This window comes from Perna viridis, chromosome 6, assembly GCF_037379345.1.
Source record: "Perna viridis isolate PV_CMFRI_1.1 ecotype Kerala chromosome 6, ASM3737934v1, whole genome shotgun sequence".
Taxonomy (NCBI): Eukaryota; Metazoa; Mollusca; class Bivalvia; order Mytilida; family Mytilidae; genus Perna; species Perna viridis.
Genome location: NC_142450.1, coordinates 2,839,543 through 2,861,672, shown reverse-complemented (window position 1 = coordinate 2,861,672; position 22,130 = coordinate 2,839,543). Strand labels below are relative to the sequence as shown.

Genomic DNA, 22,130 nt, shown 5'->3' with positions numbered 1-22,130 from the left:
GGATAATTATATATTTATACTCCACATAATCCTGCAGATCTGTGTCGTGTTTACCACCATAGCGTCAGAGTTCTAGTTTCATACGAGATAAAATGTACCGCTTAAGTGGCATACACGTGTGTTTTGCTTGTATAAGAACGGAAAGTTTACACTAAATGATCGGATAGCATTGAAAATTACTCAGTTTACGATTCAGCCAGGGGTTCGTTACAAGACTATATAGGCTATATACATATGGATGTGCATTGCCAGTTGTTTCATCTAGTTTCTCATCTGGTGCCTGGTCAATACCATAAGCAACCCAAAGATCACTACAACATACCTCTTTTAAAGAATATTCTAATATGACTTCCTTCACAAGCTTTGAGACCACAACCTTGGTATATTTTCGATTGCCATAAGAGCAGCACACGACTTATGGACGTGGCTTGTGTTTGTGTAAATTACTGTCCACCTTAATCATGTAGACAAACACACGTAATATTCCTATTTATCAGCTGTTTTCATTCATTTGATTTGTTCATCGTGTCATAGTTTTCCTTTCCTCTTTCGTCTCCCTCGGACTTGTCTTTTTATGAGCAACTCGGCCGGTGTTTCTAGAAAAGTAGAGGATCGATCCTCCGGAGCTTAACCTACCGATGCACCTGGTTCATGCTCCCAGTTTTAAGTGGAGTCGGAGTTGCTCATTTACTTTTGTTACTTCGTATGTATTATTTTACTAGTTACTTAATGTTCTTTGTTTTGTTTGTTTGTGTTCCATGTTTGGTCTTTGTCACTGGATTAATTTCTTTTGATTTCCCCTAGAACCTTGGTTCCCTTGATTACTCTTTCAGTAGCGTGAATTAACATCAAATAAATATTTAATAAAGATATTATAGGTAGAACGGTACTATTTTTCATTATTTTAGGTTGGCCTTTTGTGTACCCTACTTAAGTAAATACTTCCGGACACTGTGATGAATTGTGCAGACACCCAAAATGTATATTAACTTCAGACTCTAACATAATTATGCTTTTAAAAAATTGCATCATATTTTTTGAAATCCATTTTATATAAATTAATATGATTTTTTAAAAAAATTAATGTGCCTTTCCAAGAAAACTTTGACCCCAAAAATCATCTGCTAAAAATACAAAAAAAAAAGAAAAAAGAAACGAGACGGTTATGCAATAACGTTGCTCAAATTATATGTTGGGGAAATGAAGATATGACTTGAAACAGTCAGTTTATAGCTCCGTCATTGTTTTAAAGGGGTGAATTTTACGAAAGTTTTACTATTGTCGCCTATGGGAAGTAAATAGTATCTTTCTACCTATACGTTTGGTTTTGGAAATGTTATATCATATTCCGTAAAAATCACTTAGACACATACTTCGTACATTTTGTAGCATTCGCCACGTGCTTCATCACGTATGAAAGCATGCAAACAATAGAAATCGACACTGTAACCCTATAATACCAACAGCTATTGTCATATCTAACATCGACCTATTTCATTCGCCATTTCTTTCAATATAAAAAAAAAACAATGAAAGAAAAGTTTCACTAGCGACCATTTTAACTGACATAGCTACAGCCAAACATGGACAGATATGGTGGGGCTAAGATTGCCGTAATAGGTCACAAAATGTAAAAAAAAGTACCGTTAATGCTCTATTCGAATCGAAAAAAATCACGGATCTCCATCATTTTATCATTGTTTTACCACGGGCTGGCCATTTATGCTGATATATTACCCCTCGCTATCGCTCTTGGTAAAATAACGCGTCATAAATGGTCAGAACGTGGTAAAACAATGATAAAATGGAGATTCTGTGGTGATTTATTTCTTAATGATACACATATCTATGTGTGTTTGTTTGCTTGTATGAGAACGGTAAGTTTACATTAAAAGATGAAATGATCGGTTAGCATTGAATTTTTGCGTAACATTACACAGATTCCGATTCAAACACATTATATCGTTACAATTGATTATATATGTTATCAGGATCCCGATATCTACGTATAGCCATTGCCAGTTGCTTCATCAGGTATTAGGTATTCGTCATTCGGGTCATCACGGTTACGAAAAAGTACGCAATCATATCAAGGGAACCAAGATTTAAGCTAAATGTCACCCAATTTTAGAGCATATCGCATTAGTGCCATTCCGGATGTTGAAAGTAATTAAAAGTCTGTGACAAAAAAAAATATTTGATGATTTTGAAGATTTGAGTCTTTGATTATCACTGAAGTCTACGGGGACAAACAGTCATGAATAGTCTTGTATTTTTCGCTAACTTTAATTGTTACAATAACTTTTAGTTTCAATTTTGCATTTGAATACTTTTCAATCATTCAGCTAAAAAACTGCGTGTCGTGAATTGTACATTTTTATAACCTTACATATAGCAACTATATTTTTTTTCAATTTCTGCGCTTGAATGTGTATTTTGTTGTTAAAAGAAACGGTTTTAATCATTATTCATTATTCATTAATTATTGTTGCAAAAATTTTGAATAATACTCGATAATTCATACAATACGCACCAGGCTACTACATGTATGTTACATGTACACTACGCACACGGCTACAGGGAAATTTTAACATTCTTTCAGGATTGTACATTACAGCTCAATAGACTTTTTCAGCAAGTAAAATAATTTACAAAATATAGAGTTTAATAAAAATATTGAATATTATTGATTTCAATGAGGCATTCTAAAAAAAAATTAAGAAGTGTGGCGTTTTGGTCCTGTAATTTTGCATATAGGAGCATTTTTGGCGTAGGGTTTATTTCGTTAACGGGAATTTAAAAAAAATGTGGCAATATAGGCATTTGAATGTTCTGTTAATAAATGTGCATGTACATTGCTCAAAAGTTAATATGAATTAAGAAAATTGCCAACTGAAGCCTGCCTTGTGGTGCAAGGCTGTCATGGGTGTTCTCATCATACATTGAAGACTCATGGGTCTCCTTACGGCTGATATTTTCATCCTGATTGAGCTGTTTTTTCTTTGACAAATTCACCATTTCCACTCTTGTTAAAGATTAGATCAGCCTTAACCTCTCACAAAACTGTCATAGAACTGTCAGAAGAACAGTTCAATGACAAATTTAAAAAGAATCCTCGGAAAGTTCGAGAACCAGTTCTTCTGACTGTTCTTTCAGAGCCTGCGCTACTAGGAAAAAAATTCTTGTAAAGCCAGCCCTGTCAGAACTGTCAGAAGACCTGGCCCTGCTAGTAGAAATGTTCTCGTAAAGCCATTTTTTTTGTAGAACTCTCATACCAGCCGGCCCAAGAACTGTTTTTTATACTATTAGTTCCCCTGAGAGGTTAGAACTGATTGCCTCTGTATATTCATCTGATCTTGAACTTCGTGAATCTCCCTTATTGAACAGTAACTCTAACAAGACGTTGACTGAAAATTTTTACTCAATTAAGACTTTCTTCAGATCTTGTTAGGATGTCTCGAGAAAATCGAGAAATACATTTTTACATGACCGATGGTAGCCAGGATAGCACGGCATATAGATCTGAGAAACCAAATAATGTCAGCAAGACAATTGAATGAAAGTTTGTTATTTTAATCTTATTTCAAGAAACGGCTTTCACAATTGTTTACTTTTTACTTACCTTTGCCTGCATACAATGACGTAAAGATGGTACATAGACATGCCAGACCGCAAATCCATATTGACACGGTAAAAGTATTTTTTCGCCCTGCCCATTTGTTGAAAAAGAGGCAAATAAACAAAGCGATAATTTCAGCAGTGGTTGAAATCAGAAAATTGATGTGAATATTTCCTCCAAAGTTTCCAACTTTAAAAGAGATTCCATAGTATGTTATGTTGACAGTAAACCTGTAAGTATGAATACTAATAAACTTAACATCTATCAAACAAGTACAACAAAGTTCATCAAATAAATTCTGAAGATTATCTCCCCTTCATATGGACAGATAAACTCTGTATGAATACGTAGGGTACGTGGAGTTTTAAACAATAGTTATTATAGCTTGGGTTTGTTCAATGTAAGCCGAAACTATGGATTGGTCTTCCTATGTTTGTCTTCTTGTTGAAAATGATTTATTTGCATAAATGTCAGGACAAACATTTATCAAAAGAGCCTAGTAATCAATGCATGAAAGGAATGAAAACAATAACGTTGTTACATATAGAACTGGTTGAATTGACCCTTTTGTGGTAAGTTGGTGAGCATGCTGAATATACATTTCCGCGAGGTAGGGCTTGTGTAGAACAAAGGAATTTTTCTCGCGGAAGTGTATATTGAGCATGTTCTACGCATGCTCATCGACTACCCCACCGTTAGCACAAAAGGGTCTATTGAACGTCACTTTTCTCTTATCTCCATCTATTGTCCAGAATACTTGACTGAATAACCATTTTTGGCAATATCCATATGCCGTGATTTAGCTGAGAACACCTTGTGCTGCACAGGGTCGCTACAACTCAACCAAAAAATTCAATTAGATTCCAATGTTAATTTTGTGTAACTCTAATTGATAAAAAGTACCGAATGACATTATACTAACCAATTAAATGAAAGAATAACACCACGAATCAACAACGTCTTAGAACGCAATATATGTTGTATTGCCTTGAAAAACGATACATCGTCAGGTTTTGGTACCTTGATATCAGCGATATCAGTGTCAAATGATACTGCATTCTCTTTCGCAGCATTACGAAATATTGACAATGCATGCTTGTCTTTGCCCTTAGCAATCAACCATCTTGGGGACTCAACAATGAAGCTGAAAAAAAACCACTGAAATATATAGCTTTTGTAATGTGTACTGTCAAATGTACATAATACAAGTCATATCTTCTCATGCCTCAGTATCCAATGTCGGATTTCCTATTCTAAATAAAGAAATAGTATTATTGATCAATGTGTAGTACAGTTCTCTGTGATAACCAAGCAGTTCTGTCGGAAAGATGGCCAAACGCAATATCCTGGATTTTCTTCATATCTTCTAATTTTGTTTATTTCAACATAAATTTATCGCAACCAAATGAAAACTAATATTTAAATCGACACATTATATTTTTTTTCTTTCGCCGTGTATGCACATGCGCCTGTAAGCGCTTTCTCACTAATTAGTCTTAAACTTTATATAAGAATTTTGACGATTTTCACTTTAAACGTCCGGCGGGTTACAAATGTATTTGCGTAGTCAGAATGAGTTCAGTAACACCACTTATTAATGTTCCTATAGTATGGTCATATTTATGATCAGTGTTCATGACATGCCAACCCCATGCCACGTATTACACCAAGGTCGACGTTTTATACCCTGCACTGGTTTTAACAATACCCGGTCAATGTTGAATTTATCGTTCTTTCCAGTTTCCAGTCAAAATAAATGTAAAAATATAGTTTAATTTAAATATTTTTATTGGATGTGTAGGTCACCGGTTTGATAAATTATTTACATAGTCATTCAGTGACCGGGTACGGAATTAATTTAGGTCAGTAAGTTGTATACTTGACTGGGCTACGTCTATTATCTACATGACGTTCACATTCTTTTCCGTTCCGCAAAAAAGTTAATTAATTATTTCGAGGTAAACTATTGTCATCAGGCGTAAGATACGGTGACATTGCAATGGGAACCAAAGGAATAGAAACTTGATTCGATTACTGCCAGGAATTTTTAAATGATACATATATTATACAACTATTTCATATATTTGATGGTCAGAAACGTAGTTCCACAAAACTATTATTGTTGTTTCAACCTTCGAATGCTTTCTTTATATCTAGTGTAAAACCGTAAACGAGTTTTCACACGATTCGACGTAAGTGGCGAATGTGAAAGTCTGTGGCTATGTATAATAATGTAATTGTTGATATCACCGCTCATGACCTTGAGCAGTAATTTAGGTTGTGAAAAGTTTTACAATGAAAAAAAAAAAAACAAAACAAAACAAAACAAAAAAGTGCAGTGATGCAGAGATCAAAAGGCCTTTTCAAATAGAAAAGCATCCTTCGGTAAAATTATATTGTCAGATTGGTGGGTTTTTGACGTGCATGTTTCCGTTTTGTTTTTTTCATTTCGCCTTTTCCTACAAAAACTCGCACTTTAGCTCTGAAAAATTAAAAAAAAAAAGAGTAAACAAATCCATGTTAACATACAAATGCAAATAACGGCCAATCTGCACCATGAGAACTGATTTGTTCAACGTGTCATAGTTCTGCACATGATAACTGATTTGTTCAACGTGTCATAAATCTGCACCATGAGAACTGATTTGTTCAACGTGTCATAGTTCTTATCCGGGACATAACATTTTAACTCGGTGGGTGTTTCTAGAAAGCTCTAGGACGATTACCCTAACGGTACACCTGTAACGAATTATGTAAGCTAATAGCTATCATATGTTATTTTCGTTATTTTACTGAATGTTCCATTCTGGGAAGTGGATAAAAAAGACCACCCTTTAAGAACATTTTGTCATATAAATTGAACCAATCAGAATACAGCAAACTGGCATGAGGTTTGATATTAACTTCTTCGCTGAAGATAGTAATGCGTTCATTAACTTACAGTCTTCGGCTCACAATGTATACCCTTTTTTATTGTAGTTTGATTCCTAATTTCATCTTTGTTTCTTGGTGTTATAATTCTTCGTTGTAAACGTGGTCACTTGATATGATACACCTAACTTACAAAAGTACTATATGCCCTAGTCCAACTGGCACTGAAGATGCCCATCCAAGTTCTCTCCAGTCTCTATAGAAATAAGCAAGCAAAAGGAGAGCCATGTAACCCATACAGTAGGATAAGTATACAACAAAGTTGGCAAACACTCTTTTTGATGGTTCTACAAGCTCAGTTGCTGAAATAATAAAAGTGTTGAATATGCTGATTATTTGTAAGTATGACATGGATACTCGATTTTCGTCTCCACCAGAAGAACAATACACATGTACATGTCTGGTCATTTCTGTCCATTTTGTATAAGTTGTAACCTGATATGATAACAGCAGCTTCGTGGGACTTTTGAAATTCATAAAACACTGTGTTACGAATGTTTTTGTGGAGTCAAGTCAGTTACATTCATGTCTTATTGTATTTTATTGTTATATCTCATCTATTCATCTATTACAATGATCGACCTTTTAATTAAGAAACGAATGTACTTTCAAGCCCCAAACACATTGGCAATTGTTTTTTTTTCTCCAATCAAATGCAACCAATTCTTATCGTAAATTTGTAGATTTCCGATGAATATCTTGATTATCAAAGTCGATTGATCGCTGATATCATCAAAGGGTACAATCTTAGTTACTGTAAATGCATTTATGTAGTCTCGAACACTACCTTTATTCAATGTGGGGAGGACACAGTAAGGAAGAAGACAACAGGCCCCGAATTAAACTGACGTCACTATGAACAAAGCACACTCAGAAATACCCGCAAACCTGTCCCTGGAATAAACTGATTTCACTGTTGGCAGAGCTCAGTATGGAATAACCGCGCTTCCGTACCCGGAATAAACTGTTACAGTTTCTGGTGTAATTGATTGATTGAGTGGTATTCTTACCCTACCGGTGAACCTGGTCCATGCTCCCAGTTTTTAGTGGAGTCTGAGTTGCTCATTTACTTTTGTTACTTTGTATGTATGATTTTAGTTACTTTATGTTCTTTGTTGTGTATGTCTGTTTTCCATGTCTGGTCTTTGTCCCTGGATTACATTCTTTTGATTACCGCTATAACCTTGGTTCCCTTGATTACTCTTCCTCTAATGCTGAAGATCATTACATTATTACAATACACATATCAATTTATAACTTATGTACACACATATTTAGAGACAGTAAAGTCATATCAAAATTACAGATCCATGTATACACTCATTGCACAGGTATTTAACTTCCTAAAATGATACCTATGATGCGACAGCACATCTTAAAAAACAGTCATCGAATGGAAGTCATACGAGTTCGAATTTCAATTCCATTATACGGTATATATTTGTAAATGTCAAAATTCCATGTGGCTATAGTTGTGGAGAAAACTGTTACGAAGTCGGGGAAGAACGGACGGACGGAGACCACGATTACAAGGTTTTATCTTCTCAAACTCTGGATGTAGTTGGAATGTAATATTTTGAAAGTTCAGCTTTTTCGAGCATCATTGTCCATTTCGAACTTGGTATTCTAGTCACACTTCTAACTACGAAACTACATGTACAATACACAAAATCATGCATGTAAATAAAAAAATGGCGCTATATGTTGGTGACTTTCACAGTACTGATCCTCGTTAAAAATAATTTTGACTTCGTATTAGTAAAAACAATTTATCGTTAGTTCATTTTTTTATTTCATTTTCCATTGTTTGTTAGATAATTGGATATAAACGACGTAAGGTCTTTTTAAGCTGCAAGATAAACCATTCGCGCTTTATTCCTCTGTGAAAACTTCCTGTGACAATATTTGAAAAATTAGAAAGAAAATTATGTTATGGTTGCCCAAATCAGTCAAATAAACAAAATGCATGTATCAAACGGATCCGCCCAAGAATGTTAAATGAATACTGATTCATTTTAAGTGTAAGTATTTGTAAGAATCAGCCAAAATGGGAAAAATCAGAAACATGCATGTCAAAAACCCATCAATTTGGCAATGTATTATCACTCAAGGATACTTTCCCTATTTGAAAAGCCCATTATTTGATCTCTACATCACTGGCTTTGCTCAGATATTTTTCAATAGAATCTTAGAAAAATGAGTTTTTTGACAGAGTTATTTGCCCTTGAAATATTCATTTTCAGTGCATTTCAATGATATTGAACTCAATGGTACAGCATGATATGGAAAATCTTGTCTGTTTTCTTTCTTTCTAATGATGCATACAGCCAAATTACACTATCAAATTGTGTTTTGTTTTCATACCATGTTTCACCTACTGCCTGATCCTTACAGGGACTGACACTTAAAGTTATAATGTATTCTAACAATTTCCACAAGTTTCATTGAAAAGATACCATTACCAAGGATGAATGCTGAAGTATATACTACCACGCCAAACCATCCGTTTCCAACCAATAAAAAGCCACAGAGTGCAACACTATTGGACCAAGATCGTGTTAAATTGCAAACAAACATCAGAAACAAAGCCATGCTTAGAACTGGACGTCTTCCCAGGCTGAAAAAAAATATATATATATAGTTTAAAGAAGCGATATTTGAATCGGTTAAACTGAAAAAAAAAAATATAAATTAATTGAAAAAATTTTGCTATTGAATTTTATGTATAAATTGCAGAAAAATGATTTATTAAGTTATCGTCTTTGATGTACATGTAACATATGCAATGAGCTCATTCGGAAGAGTAAATAAGGGAACCAAGGTTCTAGCGGAAATCAAAAGATAGTAATCCAGGAAGAAATACCAAATGTGGAAAACAGACATACACAACAAAGAATATGGTGTATACTTTATTTTTTTCTTTTATCAACATGTCTAAAACGGAAGTTAAACTTTTCGAAGTCTCGTTTTTTTTGGTAAAATTGTAGTACTTTCTATTTGTAAGTTGTAAATTCCAATCACAGCATGTTCCGGAATATTTGATTTATCCTCCATATACAAATGTACATTTACCGCTATCTTCACTGGCCTGTACACGCACGGAAAATGTGACCAAAGATAAAAACATGAAAAAAACACATATTACAAAAACACACACAAAAAACAAACAAAAAAAAGCAAAAAAAATAACAAAAACAGAATTACACGTACGTGTCACAAAGTGGACCACCTATCTTCACTTATCTTCACTGGCCTGTACATGCACGAAAAATGCAACCAAAAATATAAAAAAAACCATAAAAACAACACGAACAAAAAAAAAACCAACAAAAAAAAAAGCACACTAACCCCCCCCCCCCCAAAAAAAAAAAAAAAAATAAATAAATAAATAAATAAAAATAATAATAACAAAAATAGGATTACACGTACGTGTCGCAAAGTAGACCGCTTGTCAGACTTCCTAAAAATAGCCCAACATACTGACATAGCATCATGTGGCTCCTGACAAATTCGTCATCACACACCATGTTGAACTAAAATAAATAAATGTATTTAGATTTCAGATATTGTTTTTTAAATGTGAAACATACCAATAACCAATTATATAAATTAAAGGTGAAGTTAATGAGGATTCTCAATTACGTCACACAGAATAGAAAGATTTCGTGTCAGGAACTGTCCAGGGGTATGACAGTTTAGAACAGCTTTTCGTATTTTTTGTCACCACCCAGGACAGTGATTGCAACTGTATATGTATGATTTTAGTTATTTTAGTTCTTTGTTGTGTATGTCTGTTTTCCATATCTGGTCTTTGTCCCCGGATTATATTCTTTTGATTACCGCTATAACCTTGGCTCCCTTGATTACTCTTTCAAACTTTCATGTGTAATGTACATGAATATACATTTGTACCGTCGACAAGAGACTAGAAGAAAGTTCGCTCGTATCATAAACCCATTCTGTGCAGGCTCGTGTAGTTCCGTTAGTTGTTGCGTAACACTCGCTGACATTTCTTGCGGTACTGTAATTTGTGTTGCCATAGAAATCATCTGGACTATCCGGGATCTTACATCTGCAAGAAAAAATACGATAGATCGAAAGATTTGTAAGAACCAGAATCTAGTTTTCAGCTCACCTGGCCGAAAGGCCACGTGAGCTATTGCAATCACTATGTGACCGTCGTCCGTCGTTGTCGTCCACCGTCGTCGTTGTCCGTAATCTATATCAAACACCGTTTTCTCTGAAAGTACTCAATAGTCTGTAACCAAACTTTTCACGAATGTTTCTTAGGGCATTTTTAACAATCCTTGTGTGGGGAGTTTTGATCTGGCAAAAAATATGACCTCCGTTTCTAAAAATAGACCATAAGGATCAAATTGTAGAATTTTGCAAATTACTCAAAAACAGTTGAGTTTAGCTAAAATATGGTGGGGTAAAATTGTTCAGTAGACAAATGAATGAGTTATGGGTCCTGAAATGGATTTTTTCTCGAATTTTACATTTCCAACATTGAAAATATTCTCCATAAAACTACTGAATGAATTGAAACAAAACTTTGCATGAATGTTAACATAGAACATATTTAACAATCTGTTGTGGGGATTTCTGTTCTTGCAAAAAATATGCCAACAAATAGACCATAGGGGTCAAATTGTAGAATTATGCAAATAACTCAAAAACTGTTGGGTTTAGCTAAAATCTGGTTAAGTAAAATTGTTCAGCATGATGGGATGGACCTATGCCGAAATTTTCAGAAAGATCCCTTGACGAATGAATGAGTTATGGGTCTTGAAATGGATTTTTTCTTGGAATTTTACATTTCCAACTTTGAAAATTTTCTCCTCTGAAACTACTGGATGGATTAAAACTAAACTTTGCATGAATATTATGCAGAATTTGTTTAACAATCTATGCGTGTGGATTTTTGTTCTTTTGAAAAACATGGCCATCGTATCTACAAAATAGACCATAGAGGTCAAATTGATGAATTGTGTAAACATCTCAAATACAGTTGGGTTTAGCTAAAATCTGGCTGGGATTATTAGAATTGTTCAGCATGATGGAATAACCTACATGTACGTAAATGCCAAAATTTTCAGAAAGATCTGTTGACAAATGAATGAAAAAAAAAAAAAACATTGCATAAATGTTTGTTAGGATAGCCTTTACAAGTTTTTAGCTGTCGAAAACATAGCCAACACTAATAAAAAAATGACGACTTGTTGAAATAACTTGAAAACCAAATGGTTTAGCCTTATTTTCTATGGAAAAGGGGGGTGATCAGCATAGTGAGACCTACCTATGCTCAAATTTTCTAAAATATCTGTAGCTCAATGTTGGAGTTATTGGCATTGAAGAGAAAAAATGACAATTACAGATTTATTTTATGATACGAAAACCGGGTGATTAATTATTATGCTCTGTATTGATTAAATGTTTCTTGTGACAATAGTACAGTAAAGGTCAAGAGTCCAGCTTTATACAGTTATAAAGACTATTTTTGACCAGGTGAGGGATTCAGGCTCTGTGGAGCCTCTCGTTTTAAATAATTGTTATTATGCGTTGTGCTAGTAAACTTATCTAAGAAATAATTCACACACTAGCTAGGGATATGAAGATGTACTCATTTACAGTTGAACACATGGCTTGGGTCTTTGAAAAAAGACTATTTCTGAATTGCCCAGGGATAGATATGAATTTGACAAAACTGATTTTGAATTAAAACCATGAAAAGATTTATAATGAAGACTAGTCTTAACTTAAAAATGAAAGTAAAAGGTTTATTATAGAAAAAAATGAAGCGCTCTTGAGGGGTAAAATTTTCAACTTCGATAACACCACTATGTATTATACCTTTATAGCAAACTACATGTTAGTATAACCCAATATTCAACCGCCAGCATACGTAAAAATTCAGAACTTAAGTATCAGTCTTTATAAAATCATGCAGGAGGTGATTGATGCATGTCAAAAACTCGCCGAATTCAGAAACAGTTACTGTTCACACAACCAGTCTTAGTTTTTTTCATTTAGTTGTTGTGCTTTTGAAATTAAAAATTATATAGGTTGTACATGAAATTGGCACTTTATGGTTCTTGATTTGATTTTATTTGGTAGATTTTAGTGGTAGATGAATGCATGATTTTCTAAAAAAAAATGCAGGCCCGAATGCAGAAATGATTATAGTTATGCGAGAGTAGAGCATATATAGACTGAAAAAAGCATTTTGAGTTGGTTTCTCTACACCATGAATTTCTATACCATTGGCATTGTCTGAATTTTATATGGACTGCTACTTAAATGGAAGGAAGGTACTAACAAGGCTTCGCATTAGCAAACTTGGTAGTCGTACATGTAAGAATATAACCCATGAGTAAAGACTTTCCAAATTATGCGAAGTCCTCGACAACGAGAAACATTTCTTTTTCAATTACGAAACTAATGATGGTTTAAAAAACAGAATTTTTAAATCTAATATCTGAAAAATACTCAGTTTTTAACCTTCTGTCCCTAAATAAACTAATTCGTACATGTACATGTATATGTATGTACAATGTACATGCATTGTCCATTATTGTTGATTTTACAAGGCAATCTTTGGAGTTGCGAAAATAAGGTCCATACTGGCCTAAGGCATACACGTTTGTAATTAGTTTTATCTTCTTACTCCTACTCTTCTTTCCCCTTCTTATTACAATTTCGTTGTAATATGTCGTATGCCTAACCTGTAAAGGGTATATTTAGCAATATTGTAATTCTTACATATACTTTGAAAGCTCTTTCAGGTCTTTATTAGTTCGCGAGTTAAGTTTTATAATAATACACATTTTCGTATTTTGTTCGCAAAATGAAATCGTTTTGCGCACGAAAACATGACTGTTATTGTTCACACGAAAAACTCGTTATTTCTGCCTAGTAAAGCACTGGTACATGTATGATTGATTGATTGATTGATTGATTGATTGTTGGGGTTTAACGCCCGAGCAGCAATATTTCAGTTATATTCAGGCAATGAACATGAAATGAATGATAAAATGAACATAAAATGATGATGAAATGAAAAAAGGGATGGGACACAATGATGATAGGGCCGACAAAATTTGATTGCCAGTAGAAAAAGGGAGGAATGGGTAGGGTTGGGCAATTTAGACTCCTGTGGCGGAGCGCAAAGGCTCCTACTCCTATCGAATACCACAGAAGGGTTCTTTAACGTGCGAGGAATGTGGCATCTTTCCCAACACGGTGTACCACTATGGTTTGCGGTCAGATTTTCCGCAATTATAGCTGTAACCCCAACATGTAACACGCCAGAGGTACCCCATTCCACCACCTGGGGCACACAGCCCAGTTGCTCTGTGGGCAGAACGCCCTCGCCCCCGGCTAGGTTTCTGAGCACTATTTAGTCACTTTTTATGACAAGCTTAACGCTGCTCCAGGCCTATATTCTTTTGACACCCGAACCTGCACAGGGCGGTACATGTATGATGTGCACTCCAAATATCGTAATGTGTGAGCCATGCATGATATCTCTTTGCGCTCACAAATTATCCAATGTTATGAAATCACGAAAATGCTTTAAAAAACGAGTTGATATTGGTGTATTTTTCCAGAAAATCAACAAATGCGATGATAACTTTTATTATCCATGCTATGAGTTTGCCTTTAAATGCATTTTCTGAAAAATAGTTTGTCAAATTGAATGCAAGATGAATATCTTCCTATCCTTCGTGAATGGTAATTATTATGACAGGCAATTTTATTTTGTATGTCTAAGTTGCAATATTTCTGAAATGATCAAAATCATTCACGGTAAAGCTGTTATACTTGAGACTTCGTTATCGATCTATTCACGATCATATCTACCGCTTGATGGTGTGACGGGATTGCATTAGAAGTAGTAGATTAGAAAAATTCTGGTAGCATTTAAATCAAACGACTCGGAGGTGTAGTTTCCTTTTGCATTGACTTGTAAGAGGGTAATTTGGAAAAAAAAAATATTCAGTCCATGAACTGCCCGCACTTTGCTTGGAATTTAATCGGTAGGTGAACGCATCACGCAACAAAGTCGCGGTACCCCGCGGTGATTTAATGTAGGATGTCATGATTTAAAGCTACATTTGCTGTCATTTTCGTGCAATATGTTATTGAAACGATGTAAAACAGGAACAGATGTATGTTTATACATCAAAAACTTCGTTTTAGAAGTTACGGTTAGTTTTTATTGTCATTGTAAAAATTTTACGGTTGATGAACACAATTTTATCGTCAAACAAGTTTTCTTTTATTTATTGATAACTTGAACTCTTGAACTGTTCACGTTAAAATTTATGGCTACAACGCTGAAGTTTAGGTCCCATAAAAATGAATAAATAAAATGCGTTCCAATATATGTCATATACAGATTATTTGGCAATTGGTTTTTGATATTGACTTTAATGCCTGTATCTCAGGTCGAGCCCGTTATTTCGAGCTTGAGATTCTCATGAAAAGGCCAAAATTAAAAAAAACAAAACAAAACAAATTAAAAAAAAACCAAACAAAACAAACAAAAAAAACAAAAAAAAAAACCAAAAAAATACAATTTGCCTAATATTCTGCTTATTGGTAATTTATAGGTAACATTTTATTTTCGTTTTTTTGTATATTACAAAAATACAAAATACAAAAATCAAAAATTGTTAACATGAAATAGAATGATTTCAAATAACATATTTTGTCAGGTTGAATAATAGCATTGTGGTACGGTTCTTATGCTGCCAATGTCATTCAGTGCTCGTTTTCATATTTACAGAATGAAAGCCATTTTAGCACGTTTTTTAAAGGGACGTAACCCACCAACACTCGACAACCTGGTTAGCGGTTTCACTGGGGAAAGGGAAATCAGTAAACATTTTTTCTTGGAAACTGAAACAATTTTCACTTCGGTAAGTACATGAATGGTTTGAAATAAGTTATTAAAGAGTATATAAGTACTCACCGCGGCTCTAATAAATTGAGTACTTGAATTTGAAGTCTACGACTGTCCATTGCTGCTATTTGACAGTAAACCAGTCTGTCGGATGACAAATGTGTCGAAAGTTACAAAAGGTATTCCCCTTTGCTTAATATCTTAAAAAAACAACGGAGCAGATCGGAAATATGAACAAAAGGCTCCCAGGAGCCTGAATCGCTCACCTTGTTGAATTTTGCCTTTCAAGGGCAATAAATTGTACAAGAAGTTGTCCAACAATTTTGACTCAAGAAAACTTTGATAGGACTTATCATAAGGATCATTTCAGTAAAATGAAAGTCTAAATCTATCATAGTTTTTAAGAAATTGGCTGAAAACTGTAAAAAAAACCTGTCATATTCCCCTGTCAAGGGCAATAACTCTTATAAGAAATCGTCTGACAAATTTTATGCCAGAAGACTTTTGTAGTCCTAAAAATGAGGATCATTTCAGCTATTGAAAGAATTGGGCTAAACCTTACGGTTTTGGAGATATATGCAAAAAACTACTGTCTGACCCCTATATTCTATTTTTAGTAGCAGTGGCCATGTTTTTCGACGGATTAAAAAATCCCACTTAAATTCTCTGCAGGATACCCCAAGGAACACTTTAACCGAGTTTTGTTTCAATTGGTATAGTGTCAGAGGAGGAGATTTTTGAAATAACATTAAAAATAGCAAAAAAACTTTGAAAAAGGACAACAACTGCAACATGGCTTAATAGATTAAAATGAAAATATAACCGCAAATAGATCTCATCATGCTGAACACTTTTACTTCTTTCATAATGGTCTAAACATAACCGTTTTGGAGATAAATGCAAAAAAACTATTGCCTGACCCCTATGTTTATTTTTAAAAACGGCGGCCATACTTTTCGACGGATCAAAAATCCCTACATCAGTTCTATGCCTGATACCCCAAGAAACATTCATACTAAGTTTGGTTCCAATTGGTCAAGTAGTATCAGAGGAGAAAATTTTTGAAAGAAATAACATAAAAAATAGCAAAAAACGTTGAAAAAGGGCAATAACTCCAACATGGCTTAATAGATTTAAATGAAAATTTGACCACAGATCGATCTCATCATGCTGAAAACTTTTTCCTATGTCAGAATTTGGCTAAACCTAACCGTTTTGGAGATACACTGTATATATGCGAAAAAACTACTGTCTGACCCATATTTTCTATTTCTAGTAACGGCGACCATGTTTTTCGACGGATCAAAATCCCCACATCAGTTTTATGCAGGATACCCCAAGGAACATTTATACCAAGTTTGGTTCCAATTGGTCAAGTAGTTTCGGCCAGGTGAGCTAAAAAGGACTACTCCACTGTAACAACAATTTTTAACGAATGCCTGGTTTAAAACTTACCTGATATTTTTTTGTATATTTGTATTTTTCTGCGTACATCAAAAGAAAATGTGGCAAATTACCGATGAAAACAAATAACATCAGACTCAATAATTACGGACTGTAATTACATAAGATTTATTATTAGTGTTCCTTTCTACTATTGTGTCCAAGTATTACATGCAAGTACGTCTTTGTAAAAATCAGGCATATTTGGAAAAAATAGAATACGAAACATACATGCCAAACACTTAGCGACCTGAAAATACATAATTTCTCTCTACTTGAAATGACTACATTTTTTTCTCGGACTCACTAGGAATTTTGAAAATTAACCCTTAAATGTAAGAAAATTGAAAACTTGACAATCATCTGTCATGAAAATTTTATTTAATGATCATTAGCAATACATTTCAGTGCAATTTACAATATGATGTGGAAATCCTTCATACTGATGGTAATCTAAATAGTCGTACTACGCCCTCAAAGTGTTGTGCTATTACATACATTGTACATGTACCATGTTTCATACACTGCCTGATTCTTACAGAGACAGACACTTTAATACTAAACAGCAATATATGTAAAGTTAGTTCATAAAGATAATTCATCATGGTAACTATACCAATTATTTCACCAGATGAATAATATACTCATGCTCTACCAAATCTGAATGAATATTTGCATAGATAAGAAAGAAGAAGAAAGTTTAAAAAGTGATAAACATTTCAGCAAGTTTAAAGTTTTATGAATTAAACACTTGAATGTTATGGGAAAGGATAGGCGATTATTGACATATAACTCTCTGCGGGACGAATTTGCCATTCCGGAAACGGCAAATTTGACATGCTTAAAGATAAGTGTAGTAGGATTTTTTTTTGCTGATCATGTAGTATTTTAGTAGCCTAAGTATACATGACATGCAAAGAGATGAAAATACTATCAAAAGAAAAGTTATTGAGGATTTAAGTCAGATTTCCCGTGAAAAAATTACTTTTCCCATAGAAAAATCAGGAATTCCCATCGGAAAATCACACATTTCCTATGGGAAATCTACAATTCCCTTGGGAAGTTTAGAGTTTCTATGGGAACTCGTTTTCCCATGGGAGGGTTCACTTTCCCATGGAAACTTTTGTTCCCATGGGAATATGGACTGTTCCCATGGGAAATATGGTAAGCTATATTAATCATTCTAAAAATCTATTTTTTTCTATAATTTTAAAATTACAAATAACATTTGATTTCTTTAGATGAAGGATGAGGGTACATAAGGCGCTGTACCGCCTACTGGAAGAAATGAAATTATCTGCTTTTTATAAACTCAAAATTGTTCCATTTTTTAAAAATTAAAACTATTTATTTCATCTTTGTTTTTAACAAAATCAAAAGAGAAATTTTGTTTTGTTTACAAAAGAAATGAATAAAGTCATATGCATATTCAATTAGCATATGTTGAATGAAGTAAAAAATAATTACACCTTTGTGCTATGTTTTACGCCATCTGTTAGACATAAAAGGTAACAAGAGGAAAACCTGGTCATAGAGGCATATTAGTATGATGTATTAATATTTCTCTTCTGTTAGCGTTGATATGTTGTGTGTGTGTGTGTTATTACACAATATGTTACCATATCATACATGTAATATTAATATTTTATAGTTTTGCGTTCTAGATTCAGCAAGAAAAATGTTCTATGTAGCGTTTTTTGTCTGCGCATGAATTGATCTTTGAAGCTTCAAATTAAGGAGGCATATATGTATTAATTTATCTTCAGTGCCCGATGTAACAATTCGTTGGGTAGTTTTCGAATTGGTGCAGTCGCGCACTTAGCCCTGTAACTTCTACATTTTATAGAGCTTCAGGCAATTAATCATTTTTTCTCCGCTTCCGTAAAATATCGTTTTACTTTAATCAATACTTTTAGCTAAATCAACAATTTCTATAATATTTGCGACGTTTTAAAAAACATAAATGAGAAAAATAAAAATGAAACATTTTTTATTAGAATTTATGATTACGAATAATAGTAAATTAATGTGTGAAAGTTTGTAATAAATGCATCTTTATAAGTATTTAACCTCCCGCTATCGGCCGTTTTCGGCTGGAGCCTCCTAACCTTTCATCATATATTCCGTAATCTTCAACGGTCTTGTCCGTCTCCCGGTGAAAGCGTTAATCTTGCCACTTTCGAAATTCTCGCTATTCATCAGTCAAAATATTGGGGATGAAACTGGGAAGTTAAGAAACCAAGGAGTGACACACTTCAATTTTGGATAAGAATAACAGGGGTCTGCTTTGTATGGTTTCATAAGATTAACATCAATGCAAACCGTATCTCCGCTAAAATGCATGAACTCTTGGTATATCTTAAACTAAGGTTCAAAAACTAATTTCAATAAATGTCACGTGGATATTCATACCACTAAACCTCAGATGGTTCACGGTCAGACCATGCTTATTTAACATGACAACCTACATGTCTAAGGTACCAGTATCGTATTGCATATCCCTGAGCGGGTGTACGTCAAAACATGGATGCCATAAAAATATAGTGCATTTTCTTTTTGCCTCTCTACAAACTAATGTTTTGTCAAAAGACATGAACAATGACTTAAAAAATAGAGCAAACATCACACTGTAAGATGAAGAACTTTTTTAAAAGAAAATCTAACATAATATCATAAAAATGTTCCACTGAAAAGGTTGGTTTGGTGAGTGCAAAACGAAAGTGAAAGTAGGGAAAATGGCTATTTATAGTTCAAGACTACTTTTCTGTCCAATCTTCGTGGACTCACCCTATTTTCTTTGCGGGAAATTATTTTTTCACATGTCCTTAGAAATGCTACATAAGTGAAAGTTTTATTGAATCAATTTACATATTTTTTAAAAAATCCTAAAAATATGCACTTCACTATAGAAGTCTATGGGAAAATTAATACGATACTGAGACCTAGTAAGCCAGTTTTTCAAGTAAAGTTGGATATTCAGCAAGTGGTCTTTACCAGCTGAAAAAGTAGTACCCCAATACAGGTAACAGTTTTAAGATGAATTAGCCAACTTTTGAACCTGATTTTTTATGGTAGCTCTGGTTTTTTGCATTTATAGTTAATTTTTACCAAATTTGGAAATGCATTTTGTTTTCATGAATTTGTAGGATATCAGTTCAATAAAATTATTATCTTGACTATTTATGATGAGCATATCTATATTCAGGTAACCTAAAGCAAGTAATACTCCTGCATAAAGGATAGTTTTCAAGTTACAACACATTTTAAGTATGTGGTTAGGACTTGAAAATAGTCATTTTCCATACATTGCCTCTTATATATGAAAAAATGAATATTTTTTTTATTTTTTGTTTTTCTTTCAAATAAATAGCTAAAATGAGTTGCCATATAACTGTGTGGTTGATTTAAACACAGAAATGTCACAAAAGTCATCAGCCAATTTTTAGTGGACTTTTTTTAGTAGTTCAAATGGACAGATTCTAATGCGGCAAGAAAAATAATGGTGTTTTTTCATATAAAAACTGAATTTTTTCAAAAAGTATCTAAAGCAGACAATTGTTATTATAATATTTATACCAGTAAACTATATTTCTTGCATCATAGCTATCTGTTTTAAAGAAAAAGTCCTTTTCCTGTCACATTGAGGTCCATTTGTATCTGCCTGGGGTACCAAAATGGCTTAAAATCTGTATTTTCTGCATATGAAAAGCTATATTTTTTTAAAACTATGATATTGGTATAATTTTTTCTGGATTTATTATAATTGAAATGACCATATCTATAGTTTAAAACAGTTGGTTGTACCGGTCATTATACTTTACTTTAAACAAGAGGCTCCCTTGAGTTAAAGACAAAAAAGGAGGTTCGGATATTAATATTTCCATATATGGAACTCACAAGTGGGGATTAAATAATGATTTGGAACTCATAGTACAGCTCATGTATCTACCATGTCAGAATAAACCACAAAGTTGCTTAGTTTGATTAATACAGCAGCTTTTTATCAAAAGTAATATTTTCTGGCTAACATTGAGATATTAGTCTTATGCCTGGAATAGGGTACCTATATAAGAATTTTAATAGAAAACTCATGTTTGTAGCAGGGCAATGATATTCTGAATTTTCAGTATGGAAATGAATACTCTAGCAGAAAAACAACAACTTTTAGGATTATATTGAAATGTTTATTAGTAATAGGTACCAGTATCGTATTGCATATCCCTGAGCGGGTGTACGTCAAAACATGGATGCCATAAAAATATAGTGCATTTTCTTTTTGCCTCTCTACAAACTAATGTTTTGTCAAAAGACATGAACAATGACTTAAAAAATAGAGCAAACATCACACTGTAAGATGAAGAACTTTTTTAAAAGAAAATCTAACATAATATCATAAAAATGTTCCACTGAAAAGGTTGGTTTGGTGAGTGCAAAACGAAAGTGAAAGTAGGGAAAATGGCTATTTATAGTTCAAGACTACTTTTCTGTCCAATCTTCGTGGACTCACCCTATTTTCTTTGCGGGAAATTATTTTTTCACATGTCCTTAGAAATGCTACATAAGTGAAAGTTTTATTGAATCAATTTACATATTTTTTAAAAAATCCTAAAAATATGCACTTCACTATAGAAGTCTATGGGAAAATTAATACGATACTGAGACCTAGTAAGCCAGTTTTTCAAGTAAAGTTGGATATTCAGCAAGTGGTCTTTACCAGCTGAAAAAGTAGTACCCCAATACAGGTAACAGTTTTAAGATGAATTAGCCAACTTTTGAACCTGATTTTTTATGGTAGCTCTGGTTTTTTGCATTTATAGTTAATTTTTACCAAATTTGGAAATGCATTTTGTTTTCATGAATTTGTAGGATATCAGTTCAATAAAATTATTATCTTGACTATTTATGATGAGCATATCTATATTCAGGTAACCTAAAGCAAGTAATACTCCTGCATAAAGGATAGTTTTCAAGTTACAACACATTTTAAGTATGTGGTTAGGACTTGAAAATAGTCATTTTCCATACATTGCCTCTTATATATGAAAAAATGAATATTTTTTTTATTTTTTGTTTTTCTTTCAAATAAATAGCTAAAATGAGTTGCCATATAACTGTGTGGTTGATTTAAACACAGAAATGTCACAAAAGTCATCAGCCAATTTTTAGTGGACTTTTTTTAGTAGTTCAAATGGACAGATTCTAATGCGGCAAGAAAAATAATGGTGTTTT

The 22,130-nt window shown here is 33.5% G+C and overlaps 1 protein-coding gene across 2 annotated transcripts in view; it reads right to left on the bottom strand.

Annotated features, from left to right (window-relative positions):
• LOC148613217 (organic cation transporter protein-like) overlaps window positions 1-22,130 on the bottom strand; it is a 56,598-nt gene that overhangs the window by 7,776 nt on the left and 26,692 nt on the right. For both annotated transcript variants that reach the window (XM_088586453.1, XM_088586452.1), the window contains exons 2-7: window positions 10,463-10,622; window positions 9,980-10,083; window positions 9,013-9,167; window positions 6,684-6,852; window positions 4,542-4,763; window positions 3,623-3,849 (exon numbers count right to left, since the gene is read on the bottom strand). In XM_088586453.1, the coding sequence (XP_088442579.1) occupies window positions 3,623-3,849; window positions 4,542-4,763; window positions 6,684-6,852; window positions 9,013-9,167; window positions 9,980-10,083; window positions 10,463-10,622 (1,037 nt within the window). The remainder of the gene's footprint in view (window positions 1-3,622; window positions 3,850-4,541; window positions 4,764-6,683; window positions 6,853-9,012; window positions 9,168-9,979; window positions 10,084-10,462; window positions 10,623-22,130) is intronic.